Raw genomic sequence first — 22,890 nt, 5'->3', positions numbered from 1 at the left:
CGAGCAAACCGAAGCGAATCAGCCGCAGAACAGCTGTTTGCTTGCCTACCTGGCCATCCAGTTGTCCAGGTCCAATTAATCAACTTGACATCGTGTTCCGGGGCCCCCCTTCTGAACTTTAACCATGTGCCTGCATTGGCTATTGTCATCGTATCCTGGGGATTAGTATATGGTGCTGATGACGGCTTTCTTCGTTGTACATGCCTGTCATTATTCACCGACAAAGGAATGGCGCAGATTACTGCCAGTTGTCTGCCTGAAATAGCATTGCTGACGTCTCGTATTAACTCCCCTTTCTGCTCCGAATTCTTTGGGGTTTCTACATATTAGGCATGAACATATTGCTCCTTGATGTTGAGAAGTACCCCAAATGCAACTGTATGATACCAATCCGTACTGTATGGTAAGAGTGAATAAAGATCGGACGGTACTTCCCCGCTTTACCCGATCCAGCCAAGTTCCAGGTCCATTAATTATGGGGCAGTGGGTCTATTGCCCCTCGCGACGGATATGATGTCAGGTGACAAACACACTATTCCCAATTAGGCATAATTGGTCCGTGGTGCGATCTGTTTTGGCCAGGTCTGCTCGTCTTTCTATTTGGGCCAGAGCTGTCGCACTGTTGGCTGTGTCTGGTGCTGACTGAATATCCAGAGTTGAAGGGATCGTCCCAACATTACGAATGCGATGCACGACTGGTCACGATTGAACGAACGCCTATCCATGAATAACAACAAACTGTCTACGACCCTCGCATCGCCGTTCATGCTACACATTCCAGCATAATGCCCTTACCACAACGCCCGGGAAATATTTCTCCCCGGCGCGACGACCGTGCAGTCTATAGAGACCCTTCGCGAAGACGACGGCGCCGGGATAGCGAGACTGAAGGCGACAGCGACACCTACCACCAATCTACTCCCTCCCATAGACATCGTCGTTACCACTATGGCAGTTCTCACAGATCAGAGCCTTCCCGAGATGTCGACGAAGAGAGAAACATGCCTGGTGCGGACACACGCCACAGAAGAAACCTGGTCAAACCAGAGCGCAGTCGTATCGACCCCAGCCATCCGACTTACTACTACCAACAGCACTCCCAGAATATGCCTGTCAATCCATCGACGACGGGAAACGAGCCTCTTCCCGATGACGGCTCGGATAGTGTACACAGTGCGGAGGATCAACCGACAAAGATTAGGAAACCGATCGAACGACGACAACGCAAGAGACGACGGGCATCCCGCAAAGTGTCAAAGCAGGCTGAGATAGAGGAAAAGAAACGACAGGATGCTATGGAGCAGGTCCGGCCGCCCAGTCCTTGGACGGCTTACTGTGCACTTATCACGTTCTGGGCGCCAGATTTTGTTCTAGAATGTTTTGGAATGCCGCAAAAGGCGCAACGGAGTGCTTGGCGGGAAAAGATGGGTCTGATTTCTATTATCCTCATGATTGCGGCATTTGTTGGTTTCCTCACGTTCGGATTCACGGCTACGGTCTGTGGGACGCCGCCACTCCGTCTGAAAATCAACCAGATCAACACCAACTACATGATCTTCCAGGGATCTGCCTATGATCTCACCAAGTTCGAGCATCCAGCTGCTGCTGGCATCCCTGACAATACGAATCTTCTATACGACCTGCCTCACAAGTATGGCGGTCAAGATGGGAGTTTCTTCTTCCAGGAAGTCAATGGTGCCTGCAAGGGTCTTATAACTTTGGCTGAAGGGTCGGATGTGCCGTCCAATAGTGATGGGGATGTGGCTTGGTATTTTCCCTGTACAGCCTTTAACCAAGACGGTTCGTCTGAGCTCAACCAGACAGAATCGTATTATGCTGGTTGGGCCTGCCATACGTCAGGCACGGCTAGGAATCAATTCTGGAGTATGAAGAGTGAAGGGGATGTGTATTATACGTGGGAGGACACCAAGAATACCAGTCGGAACTTGGCTGTCTATTCCGGCAATGTGTTAGATCTCGATCTTCTCCGATGGATGAACGGTTCGCAAGTCCAATACCCATCTAAATTCGAAGAACTTCGCACCAATTCCGATGTTCGCGGCGTTGACTTAACGTACTACCTGCAAAATGGCCAGGATAAGCAGATAGGGAAGTGTCTCTCCCAAATCATCAAAGTCGGCAGTATCGATACGGATACGGTTGGATGTATCGCGTCCAAAGTTGTCCTCTACGTCTCTCTGGTTTTCATTCTCTCAATCGTCATCGTGAAGTTCGCATTTGCGCTTCTCTTCCAGTGGTTCCTGGCACCTCGTTTTGCCGCCCAAAGAACAAGCATGGGCTCCGATTCTAAGACACGGAATCAACAGATTGAAGATTGGTCAAATGATATCTATCGTCCGGGACCGCGTCTTGCAGACCCCCTGTCCGATCGGCCCAGCAAGAGGGCTAGCTTTCTACCGACCACCTCGCGATTCTCAAGTCCCTACACCGGCAGCAGTGCCGGCAAGCAACGAGTTCCGTATGTCACCATGGCCAGTCAAAATTCCACTTCACGGCTTATGCCACCCGCAGCTGCATCCGCGGATCTATATAACAGTCCCAAAGGCAGCATCGGCGGTACAGGAACCGACAAGGCCACAGAAGCAGATACCGCAGGAGGACCAGGAGGAATCATCCATTCAGAAGTAGTCCCTCAACCACCGCCAGAATGGCAGCCATATGGGTTCCCCTTAGCACATGCTTTATGCTTAGTGACATGTTACTCTGAAGGAGAGGATGGAATCAGAACTACGCTTGACTCAGTCGCCATGACTGATTACCCCAACAGCCACAAGACAATGGTCGTCATTTGCGATGGGATGATCAAGGGTAAGGGTGAAGATTACTCAACTCCGGAGATTGTCCTCCGCATGATGAAGGATCCTATTGTTCCTTTTGATTCAGTAAAGTCGTTCTCCTACGTGGCTGTCGCGACGGGTTCAAAGCGACATAACATGGCCAAGGTTTACGCGGGCTTTTACGACTATGGTCAATCATCAGTCGTACCACCAGACAAACAGCAGCGCGTCCCGATGATGATCATTGTTAAGACCGGCACGCGGGCAGAGTCCAAAGCTGCCAAGCCAGGAAATCGGGGCAAGCGGGATAGTCAGATTATCCTGATGGCATGCCTGCAGAAAGTCATGTTTGATGAACGCATGACGGAGCTGGAGTTTGAAATGTTCAACGGCCTCTGGAATGTGACTGGTATACCGCCTGATTTCTACGAGGTCGTTCTCATGGTGGATGCAGATACCAAGGTGTTCCCGGACAGTCTGACGCATATGATCTCTGCGATGGTGAAAGACCCCGAAGTAATGGGTCTCTGCGGCGAGACGAAAATCGCAAACAAAACAGCAAGCTGGGTCACGATGATCCAAGTCTTTGAGTACTTCATCTCCCACCACCAGTCCAAATCCTTCGAGTCTGTCTTCGGTGGTGTTACCTGTCTTCCTGGCTGTTTCTCAATGTACCGCATCAAAGCACCAAAAGGAGGACAAAACTACTGGGTTCCTATCCTCGCTAACCCAGACGTCGTCGAGCACTACTCTGAAAACGTAGTCGATACACTACACAAAAAGAACCTCCTCCTTCTAGGCGAAGATCGGTACCTTTCAACCCTGATGCTGAAGACGTTTCCCAAACGCAAACAAGTCTTCGTCCCGCAGGCTGTTTGCAAAACCGTCGTCCCTGAAAAATTCCGTGTATTATTGTCCCAGCGCCGTCGCTGGATTAACAGTACCGTCCACAACCTCTTCGAACTCATGCTCGTGCGCGACCTGTGCGGTACGTTCTGCTTCAGCATGCAGTTCGTCGTCTTCATCGAGTTGGTCGGCACACTCGTCCTTCCCGCCGCTATTGCCTTCACCTTCTACGTCGTCATCTCGTCGATCATCAACAAGCCTGTGCAGGTAATTCCACTCGTCCTGCTCGCACTGATTTTAGGTTTGCCCGGTGTTTTGATTATCGTGACCGCACACCGATTGGTATACGTCCTGTGGATGTTTATCTACCTTCTCTCCCTGCCCATATGGAACTTTGTTTTGCCGACATACGCGTACTGGAAGTTTGATGACTTCAGTTGGGGTGATACGAGAAAGACAGCGGGCGAGGAGAAGAAGGGACATGATGTTGAGGGAGAGTTTGATAGTACGAAGATTACGATGAAGAGGTGGAGGGATTTTGAGAGAGGTATGTTTCCTTCTTTTTCTTTTGCGTGTTTACGGGGTTTGTACTAACTGATGCAGATCGACGTCTCCAACTTCAAGCTGGAAAGGTCCAGCACGGGTATTCCTATGGACATGGGAATTACGATTGATGTTATTATGGAATGTGTTACGACTGATTGATTGATTTAATGTAATGTCTGCCATTTAATGGGAGGTTTCTGTTTTCGTGTTTTGTATATTTCTTGACCTATGATCCGAGCCCAATGTACACTTATGATCAATCACATCTCACGTGGGATAGAACCAATGCATTGTCATCTACACTGTCCGCACTACTATCCACTCAGACCTCGTTCATAACAAATGGCCATTCTGCAGTGAGGGCAGTGGGGTGCCTTCAGCCTCACTTGCCTTGAGATGCAGCATTCCCTTCAAAATTCCGACACCTGTCAGTCATAGCCCACTTCGAGCCCAACAAAGTTCACAAAACGTGGTCAACTGCGAATCGCTGACGTGACAGCCCGAGATATGTACATATATTCCCTGTTTTCCTGCATAGAGGGAAAGAGACCGATCACTGCGCTATTCTGGCATGTCTCAACAAGAAGATTGGGGAGCTGTTTCCTCTTCTTCTTTACCATTTTCTTCTTTTGTCTCGTCTCGGAATCATTTTCCTTCTTTTACTAGGGATACTCGTATTCACCCCGCTGCGCCGTCATGTGACTTTCTAGTCATCGCCGCAGGTGATCATCACCATCACCGTCCTCACCATCTTCACTCTCACCACCGCAACACCTCGAGTAATAATATTTACGACAGCACCCATGGCGACGACATGACTCCGCAGGATGCTTTCGACCATCCCCGGCCCCATCCCCGCCCCCATCCCAACCTACATTCTCTCTCCGCATTCACCGCCGTCTCGCAATACCCCTACGCTATCTCCTCGGACTCGCAATCGCAACCTGTGTCCGAGGTCGTCAACGCCGCCGCCGTGATCAATCGCGACCCGTTACCGCCATCTGATCCCGGAAATCCGGTGAATACAAATACAGATAACAGCGCAGAAACAGAACCCGAAACAGACGAAGTACCCCTCCGCTCGCGCCGCCACAACTCCGAAAACCCCTTCGCCATAGGCTATGGCTACGGACAGGGCCGTCACGGCAGTGGTCGCCATCGCTGGATGATCATGACGGCTGAAGACGGGCGCGGGAGCGAAGTCGAGATTGAGTCGCCGTTTGGGGATGTAAGATCTGTTTCACCGGTGGGAATACTTAGAGAGGAGGATAGGGGCGTGGAGGGAGCTGGGTTTATGGCACCGGATCCGTTTGATCCTGCTGGTCATCTGCGGGGGGCCAGGGCCGGTTATGGATATGATGATGGTTATGATGATGCTACCCCAGGGAGTGATTTTTCTGGGCCAAGGCCTGCGGGGCCAGGGATGCGTGGTTTTGACGATGAGGGGGTTGGGCTGATGCGCGTGGCACAGATGTTTGATGGGGGTGATTTTGAGGGGGGGACGCAGAGAGGGGGAGGGAGAGATATGGATTCGCGGTATAGAATGGACTTTTCGGGGGAGGGGGAGGCTGATGAGGATGGGCTCGAGGAGAATGAGGATGGGGACGACGGCCAGGGCGGGGAGGAGATTGTTATCGGTGGTGGTGGAACGGGAATGCTCAATGTTGGCGCGCACAATATGGCGATGTTTGATAATGAGTTCCCGGTGACTAGTATGTTTCCACTCTCTATGACAAAAAGAAAAGAAACTGACAAGTGCAAAGCGTACGAGCGAAATTTCACTGTCGACCAGTTCGTCCAACAATGGGTTTGCCAGTCACACGCACAAATCGGAAGCGACCAACTTTTCATCGCACCTCAGCGCAGTTCAATCATCCTCAGCGCAAATCGTCCAGAAAAAGTCGTCCGTCCCGCCGGTGATGACAGGGTGGACTTTTTCGACCTTCAGCGGATCCCCTGGTGGGAGACGTTGAGGGCTAAGCGCGCAGATGCACGCACGCAGCGCGATCTGTGGTATCGTCCGTACATGAACTTGCCGCACACGCCACATGAAACGGCCAAGAGGATACGGCCGAATGAGTTCTACTTTCGCGAAAAGGCCATGTACAGCAAGTATCGGGCGTCGATTGAGCATTTCCAGCTACGCAATTTGATGTCCGTCCCAGCGTATAACACGGTGCATTTTGCTAGCGAGTGGCGGCTTTATTCCTGGATTCCGGCGTACGACGACTTAACCTGTCTGATGGACCTATCACGCCCGACAACATGGGAAAACAGCGTCTTCCATAGCCCCGTCAAGATCTCCACAATGAAAACCGCCCACGGCGTCTCAATCGTAGGCGGCTTTGCCGGTGAGTACGCCATCCGCGCCGAAGGCGACACCACACCCACAACCCTCATCCCCGGCACAACAACCCCAGCGTCCACGCCCAGCACCCATGGTTTCGTCACCCGCGACCCCAATGGCATAACCAACCATATCGACATAATCCCGCACCGCACCTCCCGCAACCCAATAGGCATCTTCGCCTCCAACGACAACCACCTCCGTACCCTCGACATCGAAACCGACACCTTCACCTCCGACTACGACCTTTCCTGCGCCGTAAACTGCACCTCCACCTCACCTGATGGTCGCCTCCGCGTGGTTGTAGGCGACTCCCCAGACGCTCTCATCATCGAAGCAGACACTGGTCGCCCGGTCCAGCCCCTCCGCGGCCATCGCGACTACGGCTTTGCATGCGCCTGGTCACCCGACATGCTCCACGTTGCGACAGGAAACCAAGACAAAACAACCATTATCTGGGACGCGCGCATGTGGAAACCCCTCACCATGCTCTCCTCTGACATCTCCGGCTACCGCAGCTTGCGCTATTCCCCTGTCGGCGGCGGGCCCCGTACACTACTCATGACCGAACCCGCTGACAGAATCGCCATCGTGGACGCGCAAACGTACACATCCCGCCAGGTACATGATTTCTTCGGCGAAATTGCCGGCGCGGATTTCAGCCCCGACGGCGGGGAAATTTGGGTTGCTAATTCTGATGATGTGTATGGTGGGTTTATGGGGTTTGAGAGGAGAGCCTGGGGGAAGGGGGTTGAGGCTGGGGAAGAGGAGTTGGGTGATGATGGACGATGTGTTGTGGGGGGTGCGAGGGAGAGGAGGATGAGGTTCTTGGGGAGTTTGAGTTGGGAGGAGTATGAGATGTTGTTAGTTTAGGCTTTTCTCTACTATTCCTTGGTTTCTCTCGCCTTTTGTGTATTGTTGTTTGTTTTGTCCGGTGCATTGCTATTGCATTGGGTTGGGACATTGTTCTGTTTCTGTGTTTGAGATTCTTTTTGTATTTTTTCGGCTACTTACTGTACAGTCAGGGTGGTGTTTTGCTTATCTTTTATACCTGCATAGCGTATGATACCATTGCGTTTCATCTTCATCATTCAATTCATCCAACATGTATCAAACATAGATATAGCTATGTACTTTAAAAGGAACATTCAAGTCAAGCTGTACACAATGAAAATGGGATCATAACTTCGTCAACGCCATCACATGAACTTGCTCGCCAAGCTCAACAAGCCACTAGCACCACCAGAACTGCTAGGGCCACCGGTGCCCTGCGAGCCGCTGCCGTTGCTCTTCATGTACATCTTAAGAGCCATCTCAGCAGCCGAGTTGACGGCAGATTGCTTGTCGCCGCTCTGCACGTTTATTAGTATCATTTCAACCAACCTCGGAAGTTATGGGGGGAACATACAGCCTGACCACCAGAGTTCTTCTTCTCCCACAAATCACCAGCCTGCGACATGGCAATACCAATCAACTTATTTTTATCCATACCACCCGAGCTCGATCCTGATCCCGAACCCGAGTCACTCGAAGTAAACATCTTCAACGCCTGCATGGCAGCGCCCATACCAACGGAGTTCGAGTCGTGCTTGCGGTCATCAGAGCCACCGCTGCCGTAGAGCGACTGGTGCGCGGAAACCATTTCGTTATCGTTGATCTCGTCATTCTTGTAGTCCTTCTTCTTCTTTTGGTCTTTGATGAAAGACAGGGCGCTGCTGAACAGGCTGCTGTCGCCCGAGCCGCCGGAGGATTGAGCGTGCGAGAGGGCAGGGTTAAAGTCGTCGTCCGAGTCGGAGTCGTGGCGGCCGTGGCCCTGAGACGAGCCTCCATAACCGCCGGAGCTGCCGTGAGAAGGACCTCCGTGGCTACCGGAGCTACCCCCGTAGGAAGGGCCGCCGTAGGAGTCACCACCGCCGTAGCCGCTGGACTGAGGGGGGCCGCCATAGCCACCAGAGCTACCGCCACCGTAGGAGTCACCACCGCCATAGCCGCCGGACTGAGGAGGACCGCCGTAGCCGCCAGAGCTGCCATGAGGGGGACCACCGTGACCACCGTGACCACCGGAGCTACCACCATACGAGGGGCCTCCGTACGAGCCACCACCCCCGTATCCGCTCGACTGAGGAGGACCGTCGTAGCCACCAGAGCTTCCGCCGCCATAGGAGCTACCGCCGCCATAAGAGCTACCGCCGCCGTGCGAGGGACGACCACCACCACCGCCGTAGTAGTCGTCGGAGGCGCCGCCGCCGCCGTTGTAACCGTATCCGCTCATGTTGTTATATGGGAGTATATGTGAAATAAAATGGAATTGAGATGGATGAAAAGAAAAGAGAGGACAAGATGAAATGAGATGAGAAGATGAAAGAGGAAGAGGGTGAGACTCAGGAGTATCTATTTATGATGGAATCGATGGAGGGGCGTCACGGGTGGGGTATTGCTGAGCCACAGATCTGAGGGGGGTATAGCCACATCGTGTTACCAGCCACAGTAGGTCACTTCCGATCTGGGTTAGTGCGGGATTTTAATAGAAACTTAATCCCGCGGTTATGACGTAGGTGTACAGGTACAGGAGAGTGCATGTGCTGTACTTCGGAGTAACAGCTGAGAAAGAAAACGCGTACTGAGCCAATCTAGCCATCGCCAAGCAATGAAGCGGCATTGGCTCTTCTCATGAAGCGATATCGGTTGTAGGTGAACATGAGAAGGTTCATTGCCAAGAGAATCACTTGGATCTGGCCAGAATCTTCAGGAAAAGTTCTTTGGTCTGCTCCATATTCTCCATAACTCGCAGCCGGTTCAGCCAGTCAATGTAGTTGGAAAGCATCTGATCGACAATGAAATAAAATCTCCGCCCATCTCCTTCACTGTCGGAAGCGTTTCCTCGGATGAAAAATAGTCATTGATATACTGTCGGCGCCGGAATACCTGTGAAATCCGTGTGATCTGGGATCTTCGTCGGGGAAATGTCAACAGCAGAAAATTGAAGTCTCGTCGACCCGGGAGAAGGTATATGACTATGAGAATAATGTCCGCTGGGATGGTTAGATGTTGCTAGTGCTCGATCTGGATGGGGCATAGGGGAATGTCTGAGTCTTGCTCTTTCGTGTTTCTCGTCGAATCCTTTTCGGGTGACGAAGCAAGTCACGAAGTTCCGGATGTTGAGAGGATCTCGAGGAAGACAGCACCCCTCGGAAGGATGTTGTCCGTTCTCATGGGTTTTGAAATACTCTTTTGATCTGTGATAAAACCTGTCTAATTGAACCCAATGTTCCGGGTAATCATCAGCAAGCAAGTTGTTGGGCTCGAACTTATTCCGCTTCTCTTGATGGCATAGAGCCCTGGCAAAGAGGTCAAGATGCTCCTCAATAAGGTCCACGTCCAGAACCCATGTCATCAGCACCAAGCACCGTTCGTGCATAGAATAGGCTTTATGGCTCAGCCGGTTGGCGTTAATCCTGGGCATACCAGCGCACACTCTTATGAACCTAATTTTCGGCCTCAATATTAACCCATCAGGGTCCTTTAGGACCCCAAGGGGACTTTCATAACCCTAGCCACTGTGAATGATGACCCCGGAGAGCTAAAATCCGCATTTTTATTTCGGACATTCGGATACTGATGATTTCTCGTCAGTTCAATCCATAATTCATCTGTAGATATATACCCACTTGCGTGGAAGACACAGTTCCTTATCCATGATGTCTTGAAGTACATTTTTCTAATCACCTCGTTCCGAGAATATCTTGCTCGTACCCGCAAGCTGGTTTTGGCGGAGCTCTTGTTGGACATGGCCGCACAGAAGGCATAGAGGCGACCATTCCATTCTGGCAGTCGTTTTGATCTGGAGATGTTTTTCTATGCAGCTTATTTATAGCAAATTACGAGGTGTCATAATGACCAGCATACTTTTGGAGATATGATTACAAAACCCTAAAATGAGAGGGAAAGAAAGAAAGAAAGAACAAGAACAAGAAACAGAGAAGAAAAGAAATAGAAAGTACCGCTAATACTCGTAATTTTCATCATCCGAATCATCAGGTTTCTTTTCATAATCGCCGTCGTGATCATCTTCGTACACTTGATCGTATATTTGGTTCAGTATGCCTTAGACAGTCCCTCCTGGTGCAGAGGGGAAACCTGGCGCAGCATCCAACCGCAATGGCCTGTAGACAGGATTTTGTTCCAGTGCCTTCTTCCACCGGTAGACTTGACCTCTGCGAAAATGTAACCCCCCATCTGCTCGGGCTCTGTGTTTCAAACGCCATCCTGGTTGTCATATTCTTCCCCTTTGCATAGCACGATCAGGATTACCCGATTCTTCCTGTTGTGCCTGGCCTCGATCCGCATTCGGTGGTATACGGCGAGGTCCGAAAGTCCCAGCTCGTTCTGCTCCTCGAAGTGCGCAACAAATCGACACCTGAGGAGGATTGAATCGCTCGTCTAAGATGCCCATCCACACCCCAGTAGCTTTGTCTTCCGGGATTTTGGCTTTTAGGTCATTGATGCCTCCCGCGATCCCAGGTACCCGGGTACCTCGTAGTACTATATTGCCTCATGTGTTGGTCCGTAATCCATTGTCCAAACCGACTTACCTCAAGCGTAATACCTGCCACACTAGGTTGGAGAGTGGACGATATGGTGATCGGTGTGTACTGGAATTATCCGATACCAGGTACTTCATAAGGGGAGGTCCCTAGGTTGCTCACCCACTATCCAAGAATTTTTGCTTCCGTATTCTTCTTCTTCAAGTCCCTGGTGTCGCTTCCGATACCAGGTACCTCGTAGCACTATAATAAGCTAGTCGATGACCCGTCGTTTATAAGTTCAACGAACTCACGGTGGCTCGGTCATCTCTCGATACGGAGGCAAAAGGGGGAGGCGTTCGCTTGTCTACCAAGGCTGTGGTCCAAGCTTTACAATGTTTCAAAATGCTTTGCCCTGGTACAAATTGCATTCCAAGAATCGTCACCGTGTTCAGACAATGCGACTCTCAAATCCTGCCCCTTTGACATGTACTATCTTTGTCAGGCGGCTGTCCCTTTTATACACAGATCGCTCTATTCAACAGTATACTGCTAGGTCTGAGAGTCCCAGATCGCCTTTAGGGCGCATAACGTATCGAAGTCTTGGGGGAACAGCATCCTTGGGATGCTGTTCCATATACTAGCTACTTTCCCCTCTGCGTTCTGTCTGATCTGTGATGTCGTCATGGATTTCCCGTACCTTGTAGCACCGCAACGTTGTAGATAGATGAGCAGGAAATTTTCAAGCATATTTGAGCCGGTTTGCACTTGTTAGAAGTCATTGGGTTAAAGTTGCATAATGAGGATAGTCACCCACACACCTGTAACGGTTGTCTTTTGTTTTTCTTTTCCTTGAGAGTTAGATGTCGTCTTGTATGCTGTCTGCCTCACAGTTTCATAATGGCGCCAGTATATGGCGAGATTCCAGTAGATTATTATTACGAGCTGACTTATTTAAGAATGGTACCTTGTCCAGTGACATCTCGGGGTAGCGCGAGTTTGGCAAGGTGAGTGAGGGAAAAAGAAGACAAAGTCAGCATACGGTTCACTTACTTCAGATATCTCATAAAATGGAATTTGATAATTGGCACAGGGACTAGTTTGTCGGTCTTTCTTACGGATGTTCTTGAAGGCCTATTGCTGACATATAGTCCTTCGAGTATAATTCGTATAAATTCGCTCGATGCGTCTCTCACAATTTTCAAGCCATGTATCAGTGAATGGTACTGCCAATGCGGCAGCTTTTGCCCTACAAGATACATTCTCAAGGGACGTCAGCTGATGATGTTAAAATCGTGACCCAGTCGGGTCAACGGATGTCACAAGCTATTAATAGCTGTATACATCTCACCAGCGTAACACCCTGACTTCACTGTAGGTACTTCGCCCCCGCGAGATTTATGCGGAACCCATCAGTCTGGTATTCTGTTTCTGGAACGAAGTTTCCGCCTCGCGTTATGATCGGATGCACAAAATCTCTCAACGCAACATATTCCAACATTGGTCGAGCCTTTGAAATGGCTAGTAAGTTGCGCACCGTAGCCTTTCATGTCACATATGTGAAGCCTTTCAATTTTTAACGTAGAGGACCGGTTCAACTTCCCAGTGGGCCAGTTGGCCAGTGGGCGAAACCTGATGACGAGGTATAACAGCTTGGTTGTCAATTTAATTTCTTTCCATCTCATATGCCCAAATAAATAAGACATATAGCAGACTGGAAACCTATAAAAAGAACGGAGGGGCAACCCAGCTTCAACACTCGGTGGTCAACGCATCTCATCCATCACCGCCCAACAGGAATGCAACTGGAGCAAGCCACATGGTCACACATCACACATCGACGCTGGACTTTCGGACCATCGTGACATTGGCACTTGGATCCTTGTGAGCAATGTGTCTCTATTCAAACTAATACGAATAATACTCACACAGAAGTACATATAGTTCTTCCCCCACTGTATCAAGTTTCTAGTCTTTGATGACGATTCCTGATAATGAACAGGAAGATCTCTGTAATCATGTTTCTCTGAAGATTTTGATGCGTTTTGCTCGGCACCAATCGTGTCGGTATCGTCGAGAAGGTCCTGTCCTTCTGTGGGGGCCCGCTGTTGGTCGTAAGATTCAGATGGCATGGCATCCTTTTTCTTCATACCGACAAATTTATCACACGGTGCAGGCTTCCGAATCAGTATAGACCTTTGGTACAGGCTGTCAATACTGTCTACCAGGCTTCTGTACATAGACCGGGCCTCATTTGTAGGCTTCTCATCTTCAGTCTCACTGCCGGAAGCTTCGCCTGGCAATGTCTCCTCCAAGACCAGTTGTAAATCTTCAAGGACTCGCTGGAGCCTGTCCAATTGTCGGATCACCTGTCTCTTGATGTGTGACGCATCCCGCAGCCGGTATTCCAGGGAATATTGATCTTCCTGAAGCGCATCAGTAGTAGTCACCCAAACTTGTAATCGCCCCAGCTCGTCCTGCCAGGCAAAAACCGGCACTTCAGTCTCGTGCCATTCCAGACATGTAGAAGATTGGAGATTTTTGAACAGATCCAGGTAGGTTGCAACTTTTGATGATATTGTGGAATTCATTGACGCAAATTAATACCTCTCAGGTACTCTGAGACAACGAGAAAAAGGAAATATTAAATGGCAAAGAAGCCGAAGAGGACTAAGGCATGCGGCAAGGCTGGGGAAAGCGGTCTTACTGTGCGGCTGTAGAACCCCGCAATAACCACAGAACAACTGGGTGGGAAGCCTTCTTTCTTGACATTCTGTCTCATTCAAAACGAGAAATCTATTGGTGATGATTACTGGTATTGAAGCTGCTGGCCTGGTCCTCGCTTTGCTTCCTTTGATGCTCAATCAGATAGACAATTATGTCCAGGGTCTGCAGACAATGAAGTCGTTTCGAACTAGGAGATACCGAGAGCATCTAGAGAGCTGCGCGGCAATGCTTGGTGGTCAACAAGCAATCCTAATCAACACTATAGGGCTTGCATTGGGTGATGTTGTCCCCGCAGAGAAGCTTTGTGATCTTATGCGCGGTCCTGAGGGCAGACCTTCGAATGATCCTAAATTGGATGATGCTCTACGCAGTAGACTCGGGCATAGTTACAATGCCTTTGCTGCCATGATGAGTGAGGCGGCGAAGATATTGGAAGAGCTTTCTAGCAAGTTGGAAATGGAAGCCACAGATCCTGCTGTTGTAGGTTTTCATTCTGTTCCTTGATCGTTACGCAGCCAACCATTAATTGCTCAGATACCTTGGGAAGAGCTTCACGTGGTATTGCGAGAGACTCGAAAAGTTAAACATTTATTCTCCAAGAGCATCTAGAATGACTTATTCAACAAATTGAACACAGCGAACAGCATTTTGAAAACACTGGCCGACCAGTCAATCGACCCTCGTCAGCCCATCCAAGGCTCCCTGAAATCTGCCCTGGGGCACAAAAAGGCAAGAATAGTGGCGAATAGTGTTCACAGAGCGCTAGCTTGCGGTAAATGCTGGGGATGCTCATGCCAAGACAAACACCGTATTCGATTTATACTGGATTCAAAAAGTGGCCCAAACGACGAATCGTGCAGGCTTGCTATAGAAAACGCGGTCGTTAACGATCCAGTGGAGACATTATACATCCAGCAAGAGATAGAAATCGAGTCTTCGAATTTGGCAAAACCGGTACCCGCGCCAGCCGTGGCTCAAAAACAGTAAATTGAACTCGCCGCTCCTTCTTTCGAGCGTCGACTGTGCACTGAGCCAAGTCACGCTGTTTTACCTACTCAAGCTCCCAATTTGTGCTCTACACTTTCTGCAATGGAGATGACAGAAGGGCGGCGAGAGCTTGTCGCGTTCCTTCAAGATAAAAAGTACCGTCATTACATGTACAGTGCGAGGAAAAATTTTGGAAGTCTACAGTCGCAAACTCTGGAGGAAGTCATCTCATCATCGCCATTGTTTCCCTGGATTGCCCCCAGGGAAGGTGGGCTTGTATTGAACAGACGAGACCGTCTCCACCTCGCAGTCAAACTTGCATGCAGTGTACTCCAGTTTCATGGAAGCTGGCTCAGTGCAAACTGGAGCAGCCGCGATATTATGTTTTCCAGAGGGACAATGGAGCCTAAGGAATCGCTTCGTCAACCGTTTTTGTTGTGGAATGTCTCAAGACCTCCGGAAGCGATGGCCAGCAGTACACTCTCCTCAGTCATTCGGAACGAAGCCCTCTTCCCTCTGGGATTGGCTCTCATTGAGCTATCACTATGTCGTACGATTACTACTCTGCGGGTTCCTGAAGATGAGAATCCTGACGAAGAAGTAGTACTTCTGAAGGTTGCCAATCGCTGCCTCGACCATGTTTTCTTGGAGAGTGGCACGAGATATGGTTGTGTGGTCCAGCAGTGCTTGTCCTGGTCTCATACTCGTGAGACTAATATGAATAATGAGGAATTTCAAGACACAGTTTTCCGGCATATTATTTCACCTTTGCTAGATGACGTGGAGGACTTCGAAGGACGATCAAGGAATGTGCGCTAGGTATGTGCTCACAGTAATTGAACGCGTGACTCAACATGGACTTGCAATGGGTTTTAAAGTTTGCCTTTGGATTATAATATTGACTGTTCAAGGTCTTTGGGACCTTAATTTATCAGCCACCGTAAGAAGTTATATCAAATCTTGAGTATTCGATTCACACAAGTTAGATTAGCAACATGGAAGAGTATCATATCCCTCACAAATCTGTTCTCGAGAGTCCATTACTTAGTGTAGTTTCAATGCATGAGGCGATGCAACATCCTTGTATAAGACCATGCGCTGGTCCTACTAAACGAATGCGCCCAAAGGGGATATCAGCATTATATGCCTGCCTTATGTATAGTCATAATTAGAGCGGTTTGTGCGCAAGCTAGGAGACCTGATTGGTGGATAAAAATGGACAACGTTCCAGCTTCATATTAGCCATATACGGTGGTCAACATCGCATACGACTACATCCCAGATATTCGAAGCTGACTACTTCCCAACTCATTCAAGATGTCTTCCAACCCCTCGCCCCCAAGCAATGTCTCCACCATCGCCACTCTCCTCAGAGCCACCCCACCCCCCAAGATCGTCGCGCTCGTCGGCGCCGGCATCTCAACGGCAGCCAACGTGCCTGACTTCCGCTCCGTACAAACAGGCCTCTACGCCAAACTTGCACCCCTCAAACTCCCCTACCCCGAGGCAATTTTCGACATAAACTTCTTCAAGCACACCCCCGAGCCATTCTACGCAATTGCCCGCGCCCGCAAACCCCGCAACCTGCGGCCCACACTCACACATGCGTTCCTAGCCCTTCTCGCGAAGAAGAACCTACTTCACTTCATATTTACGCAAAATATCGATGGATTAGAAGAAGATGCTGGTGTTCCAGCAAGTCATATTCTCGCTGCGCACGGGAATTGGAAGTCGCAGCGGTGCTATCGGTGTAAGAAGGTATATCCGGACGAGTTGATGGAGAACGCGATTGAGACGGGCGAGGTCCCGTACTGTCTTGATGAGGGGTGTAGGGGTGTGGTTAAGCCAGATGTGGTTTTTTTTGGGCAAGATTTGCCTAAGAAATTTGAGGAGAAAGAGAAAACGAAGTTGCCGGAGGCGGATATCATGCTTGTGCTTGGGACTTCGTTGAAGGTTGCGCCTTGTTCAAGACTACCAAGGAGTGTGAGGGAGGGTGTTCCAAGAGTTTTGGTTAATTTGGAGTCTGCCGGGGATATTGGAAACAGGGATGGGGATGTTGTTGCTTTAGGACAGTGTGATGAAGTGATTAGGGCGTTAAACGAGGAGCTGGGGTGGGCGGAGGAATTGGATAGTTTGTGGCAGGAGGCCATTGCTGCTAAGGGGCGCTATAAGGATAAGCACGGAGAGCAGCCAAGTCTGGATGAGTTGATTGCGAGATGCGCTGAGAAGATCGGGCCAAAGCCTGTGACTGATGGTCATCGGCGGATGCTAGAAGAGCATCTTGATGCTAAGTATGCAGGAATCTTACCTGGTAAGGTTTGAGATGGGAGTGGACAAGCGAGAGTCCCATCTGAGCATTTCTGGTAGTGTATATCTCTATGTACTCGATAAAAGAGAGGAAATATGTTATCCCCAACGCACGTGATATTCCACGCCCTAGGCCTCGTACAACAAACCACCCATGGTTCAGGATATTGGGACCCAAGTATCTGTACAAGGGCCTTTTGGTTCTAGATCTACGTATATTGATATGTCACTGCAACATTATGCTTTCTTTTATTAACAACGGCTCGATAATCATGTACAGGGTTTGAAGACACTGAAGTCGTCGAACTGTAGTCATAGCCTTCGACTCATTCGAAGGCATGGTGCTTTCCAGATATGAGTTACGCACCATAAGTTGAGATCCAAGCTGACTGCGCTCAAAGCTTAGATCGCTTCTGGATAGCCTCAGTATTCCTCAAAGCAGCCCGAGAATCCTCATTTAACTTCTTCCACATATTCTTGCGGCGATCATGTCCGTCGAGGAATGCCCTCACCCACTCGCGGCGAAATTTAGGCAGCTTGCGACCTTTACCCTCTTCTCCCTCGCCGGCTAGTCGTCTCACTGTCTCAAAGTAGTCTTCAAAATCCGGGAAAAGCAGTGTGAATTTCACGCCATCACCCCGAGCCTTCACGCGCTCTGCTTCCCATCTCCTCATCTCGTCCAGGGGTGGCAGAGTGGCCCGGCCGGCAAGCAGTCGTGCGGCAAGAACCGATTGCCATTCGAATACCTTGAATGTCAGACCAGCCGCGACGGCGCCGATAAACAAGAGTGTCGGATCTTTTTGCCAAACAACATGCTGGTACAGTTCGGGGACCCGGCTGTTGCGAACTGAAACTTGTGGTAGAAATGGCAGTGTCCAGCTGTAGCCTGTGCCGAAGATGATATGGTCAACGTCCGTGATGCTATTGCCGTCTACCAGGTGCACGGTCCTGTTCGAAACCCGTTCTATTGATGGATGATTCTGTATCTTTGGGTTGTTAAACGCTTCGTCGCCAAAGTACCCATTAGCACCATGTCCGATTGTAATTGCATGGACTGGAGCCTTTGCTACTTCCGCAAGATCGAATGCGATGTCGGCCGCTGAAACCGATGCCCCCACAACGACAACTCGCTAAATAGCAAGGTCGCATTAATTTAGTGATCATATGCGCAATTAGAAGCATAACTTACTTTGCCCGCAAACGCCGCTTGTCCACGGAAATGCTTACTGTGAAGCACGCTTCCCGGTCTCGCCTTCTCGAATTCTTCTAGGCCTTCTATTGAGGGTATGTATGGTACCCAGTAGTGCCCATTCGCCACGACAACGGCATCAAACCACTCCACCCACCAGTAGTCACTCTGCTTTCCATCCTCTCGGAGTATTACTTTCCACTCTGCTCCCACCTTCTCAACCCGCTCTACTGTAGTATTGTATGAAATCCAGTCACTGTAGCCCCTGCGCTCTACAAGCCCCTTTATATACCTCTGAACCACGTCCCACCTGCGGAAAGGGGTCTCAGGTCCGTGGCGCGATATAGAGAGCTCACTCCGCTCCTCCGGAATAGGTTCTTGGCTGAACTGCATGGGCAAGCAGTCGATATTTGTTTCCAGGTACGGGTAAACGGACGACTCAGAAAATCGAGGCTGGTCGGACTTCGGCGTCTGCGCGGGCAGTTTCTCAGGTATAAGTAATGGGGAATCAGCAGTTCTTGTGGCCAAAGATGCGAAATTAGAGAGTGTTGGAGGCTGGACCGAATCTCCAATCCTGATACCGCCATTTTTAGGCATTGTCAGCCATCTCGAGCCAATTCTAAAGGGGAACACAAAACACACCAGCAGCCTCCTGGAGCTTCGCGACGCTCAAACACACGGATAAGGCCGAAAGCCTTTTCTTGTGCCAGCGCGTCCACCGCAATGGCCCCTGCCGGGCCGGCGCCGATGACGGCTACCCGTTTAACGCGCACGCCAACCATAATTGATCCGATCGCTATTGGAAAAGCGCAATAAACTCGAATGTATTATCATGATATACATTTGTAGAAGTAATACTCCATACATGTAAATGAACTGTCTTAGCAAATCCCGGCGCTGTGGTGTTTATACCAGATCCCGGGTTGTGCCTTCATCACGCAATCTGATGCCATCCCGCAATACATAGGGCTTTCAGTGGTCACAGACAAAGCCAAGCAGATCTTCGTACTGTACAGCCCGCTTTATACTTGAAAATTCGCTTAATCTTAACAAAAACAGGTATCGAACTCACATTTCCTAGTTAATGCAAAAAATAATTAATTGTTAGGAGTGATAATAATAGGACATCCGGGAGCCAGAAACGGTTGCTGTAGTCTATACGTGCTAGATTCATCTATCTTTGCCTCTAGAGTCGCCGACATACCAACAAGTACTCTCTTCCAGCCAGTATGGATATTGAAATAAAAGATCAAAAGCAACACTTCAATGGCAGTTCCCCTGAGGACTTTACGCTGCCCGTGGCGCCTGAATGGGATCCACGCCTTGAAAGGAAGGCTCGCAGAAAGTAGGATTACTCACATGATAGAAAGGTTTCTACGCTGACATACCCTTCTCCCCAAGAGTTGACTTTTCTGTGCTGCCTCTGCTTTTCCTCGGTCTCTTTGCTTTCCAGCTGGATCGCATGAACATTGCGAGCGCGTTGACCGGTGGCTTCGCAACTGATATCAATGTCTCCCAGGCCACGATTAATTTGGGAAATCAGCTAATGTTCATGGGTATTGTGGTCTTCGAAATACCATGCAATATGGCCCTGCAACGAGTGCGTAATAGCTTGTTCCCTTACTAAAGAGGCTTTCTTGATTCTAATGGAAAACTTTCGCAGGTTGGTCCTCGTAAGTGGATCTCAGCCCAGGTCTTCATCTTCGGCCTACTCGCTACTATGCAAGTATTCATCCGAGATCGAGGGGCATTTCTTGCCACACGCCTGCTTCTAGGGTTGGCCGAGGCAGGCTATATTCCTGGAGCAGTTTATACTTTGTCGACGTGGTATACAAAACGAGAATTGCCCAAAAGGCTTGCCGTTTTCTTCTTCGGAATGTTTGGCGGCAACGCTGTGAGTCCTCTGCTGGCCTCTGGCATACTGAAACTCGACGGTCAGCGTGGTATTAAAGGGTGGCAGTGGCTCTTTCTAAGTACTTTTGCTCGCTCAATTTAATATAAACGCAAGGTTCTATTCTAATACATGATTCAAATAGTCGAAGGCCTCTTCACGATCTCCGTGTCGTTCGTCCTCCTATTACTCCTACCTGGATCTCCCGACCTTCCCAAGCCTCTACTTAATCCGGGACTCATCAAGTTTTCTGATTCTGAGAAGGACACTCTTCAGCAACGACTTGAATACTATGACGGCGAGAATCGCGGAGGCGCTCATGGCCTGCAAATTCCTTTAAGAATTATCTGGCGTACTGTGTCGCACTACCGTCGCTGGCCGCACTTTGTTTCTACATTCGTCGTCTTTTCGACATGGAGTCCCTTAACAACTTACACGCCGTCCATCATCATGTAAGTTTTGTGCATTGCCATTGGTAACAGATTATGGGTCCGGGGCAACGATACCATGGAGTCATAACTAACCACTAACCTACAGGTCCCTCGGCTTCGACAGAATTCCAGCCAACGCTCTAGCCGCAGTCGGTGCCTCCCTAGCCCTCGCCGTCGTGTTCTGTTTCGCTTCCATGGCCGATCGAATCAAGTTCCGAGGTGTCTCTGTGATCACTGCTCAAGTCCTCTACCTTGTCACCCTCATAGTGGCTCTTGAGGTCCAGCCTCATGTCGGCAAATGGTCACGGTGGGGACTTTGGACTGCTGTAAATAGTTTCGCGGTTGGGTATCATCCGATACATGTCTCTTGGGTTCAGATGAATTGTCGAGATCCGAGAGAGAGGAGTATCAGTATCGCGTAAGTTCTTTCACCCTTACATTGTGATGTTTTGGTCGCTAATGGAGAATCTTTACTAGTATGTGGGTTATGTCTGCAATTGCGGGTTTAATGGCCGGAGCGCAATACTTTCAAGTACAAGACAAACCACTGTAAGCCATGCCTATCCCTCCTCGTTGCGAATTTGCTTTTGTCTGACTTTAGCATTATCAAGCTATTCGATGGGTTTACGGACCATGATTATCATGGTATCGGTAGGAATTGCAAGTGCTCTGGTGCAGATCATTGTATACGTTGTACACAACAGACGCGTTGCTCAGGGCAAGCATCGGTCCAAGGATGGATTAGCACCTTTGGTATATATTCCATGAGCAAAGGGGGCTTGCATCATTTGATTAAAAAAATTTTTATATGGTCAATTGGATGAGCGTTGCATACGCATGAAGTGGATTTCAACATTAGGGTATTGTTGATATATAACCGCGTAGCTTAAAAAAAAAAAGCAAAAAGTCTAACTGCTTACGAAAGTTGACAAAGGATATTAAGCACTAATAAAACTGAGAAACCCACGCACAGCCCTCTCTAGCTCATCGTCATTCATAACCCGTATTCCCAAACGCTCATTCCAAGAAAGCTTCTTGAAATCCTTTCCGCCATAGCCCTCCTCATACATCATCACATAGTAATAATTGAGCATACCGGTCATGTCCCCTGCTTCCAACTGTCCCTTAGCCTTCTCCATCAACTCATCAACATTCACATCCGGGATTCTCCCATCTTCAACAGATCCAAAGTCAATATCCAGTATCTTCGACATCATCGCAGTTAACTTCCGCTCCGTGACAGCAGCGGAATGGATATACACTGCCTGGTTCGTCGTGTCTGCGAAATTTGCCGGGTCCAAAATGCGAACAATAGCATCAGCGATATCAGCTAAAGTAGAAGGCCCGATCTCATTGTCCCCACCGTTGTGGAAGATAGCCTGCTTGGTAATCGGGTTGGGACCCAATGCGCCAAACTTGATGGTCATATCGAGGAATGCACCATTGTTCAGCGAGGTCCAAGTCGTCGGTGCGGAAGTGTTGCTGATTTTTGAAGTGAGGTATTGACGAACTTTCACCTTTTCGGTTGCGACGGGGAGTTGGATGGCTAGAGGGGATTCCATGTTTGTGGTAAATTCTGAGGGGATGATGCGTTTCACGGATGCAGCGATGGCAGCGTCTATCCAGACCTTCTCGGTTTCAAAACTTGGTATACCGACAGCACTTCAGGAACAAGGTTACGAATTTGCACGGGTAGCCCAAATGATGGATGTAAAGACTCACCTGATTACAACATCCTGTCCATCAAAAATCTGAGTTAAGCCGGTCTCATCGCCGAGATCCGTCTTGACAACTCGTAGCCCGGCTGGAATCGGCTTCTGTGAGACTTTGCGCTGGACAGCAGTGACGCTGTATCCTGCGATAACTAAAGCAGTGGCTATGCGGCTTCCCAATAGGCCACTAGCCTGGTCAATTGTTAGTATATGATAATAGTTCGGACTTGGGCGTGCATACCCCGATGATTGCGATGTTTTTCACGGCAGCCATTTTCTTTGCAGATATGAGCTCAGTGTTGGTTCGAATACGTATAGAGAACAATCATGCATGGAGGCTACTTGCTTTTATAAGTTGTTGCTCTTTATGGCTTAGCATATATGTAGAAGTTTGGCTTTAAGACCAACCCCGAGCATGAGTAAACGTTCGCCACTCGGTCACTCGGCGTTGAGAACAACCCCGAACCTGCATAACATTCAAGATGGCTTATTGAAGACGAAGTAGATAAAAAATTCATATAATTCTGGTGAGAGACTCGAATATACAGAAAAGGGGAGACATGAAAAAATGCCGGACATACTCGCC

The 22,890-nt window shown here is 49.4% G+C and overlaps 11 protein-coding genes across 11 annotated transcripts; 6 read left to right on the top strand and 5 right to left on the bottom strand.

Moving 5' to 3' along the window:
- Positions 1-785: 785 nt before the first annotated feature.
- Positions 786-4,318, top strand: chsF (chitin synthase CHS3; the record flags this gene model as incomplete). The annotated part of the gene is made up of 2 exons (XM_040779329.1): positions 786-4,191; positions 4,248-4,318. 2 exons carry the CDS (start codon positions 786-788, stop codon positions 4,316-4,318), a joined length of 3,477 nt encoding a protein of 1,158 aa, XP_040635503.1.
- A 686-nt stretch (positions 4,319-5,004) lies between these two features.
- Positions 5,005-7,410, top strand: EURHEDRAFT_380739 (WD40 repeat domain-containing protein; the record flags this gene model as incomplete). The annotated part of the gene is made up of 2 exons (XM_040779328.1): positions 5,005-5,902; positions 5,954-7,410. 2 exons carry the CDS (start codon positions 5,005-5,007, stop codon positions 7,408-7,410), a joined length of 2,355 nt encoding a protein of 784 aa, XP_040635502.1.
- A 326-nt stretch (positions 7,411-7,736) lies between these two features.
- On the bottom strand, positions 7,737-8,902 carry EURHEDRAFT_389268 (uncharacterized protein; the record flags this gene model as incomplete). Its single annotated transcript, XM_040779776.1, has 2 exons — positions 7,946-8,902; positions 7,737-7,889 (listed from the first exon to the last, which is right to left on the bottom strand). The coding sequence occupies exons 1-2, from the start codon at positions 8,807-8,809 to the stop codon at positions 7,737-7,739; spliced, it is 1,017 nt and encodes a 338-aa protein (XP_040635501.1). The 5' UTR covers positions 8,810-8,902.
- Positions 8,903-9,306: 404 nt separating this feature from the next.
- On the bottom strand, positions 9,307-10,342 carry EURHEDRAFT_416082 (uncharacterized protein). Its single transcript, XM_040782865.1, has one exon. It carries the CDS (start codon positions 9,998-10,000, stop codon positions 9,434-9,436), a length of 567 nt encoding a protein of 188 aa, XP_040635500.1. The 5' UTR covers positions 10,001-10,342; the 3' UTR covers positions 9,307-9,433.
- A 2,240-nt stretch (positions 10,343-12,582) lies between these two features.
- On the bottom strand, positions 12,583-13,758 carry EURHEDRAFT_227617 (uncharacterized protein). The gene is made up of 2 exons (XM_040778037.1): positions 12,989-13,758; positions 12,583-12,933 (listed from the first exon to the last, which is right to left on the bottom strand). Exons 1-2 carry the CDS (start codon positions 13,649-13,651, stop codon positions 12,844-12,846), a joined length of 753 nt encoding a protein of 250 aa, XP_040635499.1. The 5' UTR covers positions 13,652-13,758; the 3' UTR covers positions 12,583-12,843.
- On the top strand, positions 13,683-14,492 carry EURHEDRAFT_416079 (uncharacterized protein). The gene has a single exon (XM_040782864.1). The coding sequence runs from the start codon at positions 13,866-13,868 to the stop codon at positions 14,289-14,291; it is 426 nt and encodes a 141-aa protein (XP_040635498.1). The 5' UTR covers positions 13,683-13,865; the 3' UTR covers positions 14,292-14,492.
- Positions 14,493-15,104: 612 nt separating this feature from the next.
- Positions 15,105-15,770, top strand: EURHEDRAFT_416078 (uncharacterized protein). The gene has a single exon (XM_040782863.1). The coding sequence runs from the start codon at positions 15,174-15,176 to the stop codon at positions 15,591-15,593; it is 420 nt and encodes a 139-aa protein (XP_040635497.1). The 5' UTR covers positions 15,105-15,173; the 3' UTR covers positions 15,594-15,770.
- A 291-nt stretch (positions 15,771-16,061) lies between these two features.
- Positions 16,062-17,207, top strand: EURHEDRAFT_416077 (putative SIR2 family histone deacetylase). The gene has a single exon (XM_040782862.1). It carries the CDS (start codon positions 16,092-16,094, stop codon positions 17,094-17,096), a length of 1,005 nt encoding a protein of 334 aa, XP_040635496.1. The 5' UTR covers positions 16,062-16,091; the 3' UTR covers positions 17,097-17,207.
- Positions 17,208-17,308: 101 nt separating this feature from the next.
- On the bottom strand, positions 17,309-19,052 carry EURHEDRAFT_507873 (FAD/NAD(P)-binding domain-containing protein; the record flags this gene model as incomplete). The annotated part of the gene is made up of 3 exons (XM_040785876.1): positions 17,309-18,211; positions 18,271-18,844; positions 18,913-19,052. The coding sequence occupies 3 exons, from the start codon at positions 19,050-19,052 to the stop codon at positions 17,477-17,479; spliced, it is 1,449 nt and encodes a 482-aa protein (XP_040635495.1). The 3' UTR covers positions 17,309-17,476.
- Positions 19,053-19,499: 447 nt separating this feature from the next.
- EURHEDRAFT_518133 (MFS general substrate transporter) lies at positions 19,500-21,360 on the top strand (the record flags this gene model as incomplete). The annotated part of the gene is made up of 7 exons (XM_040786639.1): positions 19,500-19,615; positions 19,672-19,870; positions 19,934-20,243; positions 20,307-20,613; positions 20,699-21,010; positions 21,070-21,141; positions 21,204-21,360. The coding sequence occupies 7 exons, from the start codon at positions 19,500-19,502 to the stop codon at positions 21,358-21,360; spliced, it is 1,473 nt and encodes a 490-aa protein (XP_040635494.1).
- A 170-nt stretch (positions 21,361-21,530) lies between these two features.
- Positions 21,531-22,578, bottom strand: EURHEDRAFT_525986 (NAD(P)-binding protein; the record flags this gene model as incomplete). The annotated part of the gene is made up of 3 exons (XM_040786964.1): positions 21,531-22,254; positions 22,315-22,496; positions 22,546-22,578. The coding sequence occupies 3 exons, from the start codon at positions 22,576-22,578 to the stop codon at positions 21,531-21,533; spliced, it is 939 nt and encodes a 312-aa protein (XP_040635493.1).
- Between the last annotated feature and the right edge of the window lie 312 nt (positions 22,579-22,890).

Source organism: Aspergillus ruber (genome assembly GCF_000600275.1).
Source record: "Aspergillus ruber CBS 135680 unplaced genomic scaffold scaffold00031, whole genome shotgun sequence".
In the NCBI taxonomy this organism is placed as follows: domain Eukaryota; kingdom Fungi; phylum Ascomycota; class Eurotiomycetes; order Eurotiales; family Aspergillaceae; genus Aspergillus; species Aspergillus ruber.
The sequence above is the reverse complement of the archived record's forward strand: the minus strand, read 5'-3'. Positions and strand labels throughout refer to the sequence as shown.

Excerpts from the sequence above, each read along its gene's own strand:
- EURHEDRAFT_416079 (XM_040782864.1), top strand. The coding sequence starts at position 13,866 with ATGATTACTGGTATTGAAGCTGCTGGCCTGGTCCTCGCTTTGCTTCCT.
- EURHEDRAFT_416078 (XM_040782863.1), top strand. The coding sequence starts at position 15,174 with ATGGAGCCTAAGGAATCGCTTCGTCAACCGTTTTTGTTGTGGAATGTC.
- EURHEDRAFT_416082 (XM_040782865.1), bottom strand. The coding sequence starts at position 10,000 with ATGCCCAGGATTAACGCCAACCGGCTGAGCCATAAAGCCTATTCTATG.
- EURHEDRAFT_416077 (XM_040782862.1), top strand. The coding sequence starts at position 16,092 with ATGTCTTCCAACCCCTCGCCCCCAAGCAATGTCTCCACCATCGCCACT.
- EURHEDRAFT_227617 (XM_040778037.1), bottom strand. The coding sequence starts at position 13,651 with ATGAATTCCACAATATCATCAAAAGTTGCAACCTACCTGGATCTGTTC. Across the intron at positions 12,934-12,988 it reads AGAACTATATGTACTTCTGT|TGCCAATGTCACGATGGTCC; the intron begins GTGAGTATTATT and ends CAAGGATCCAAG.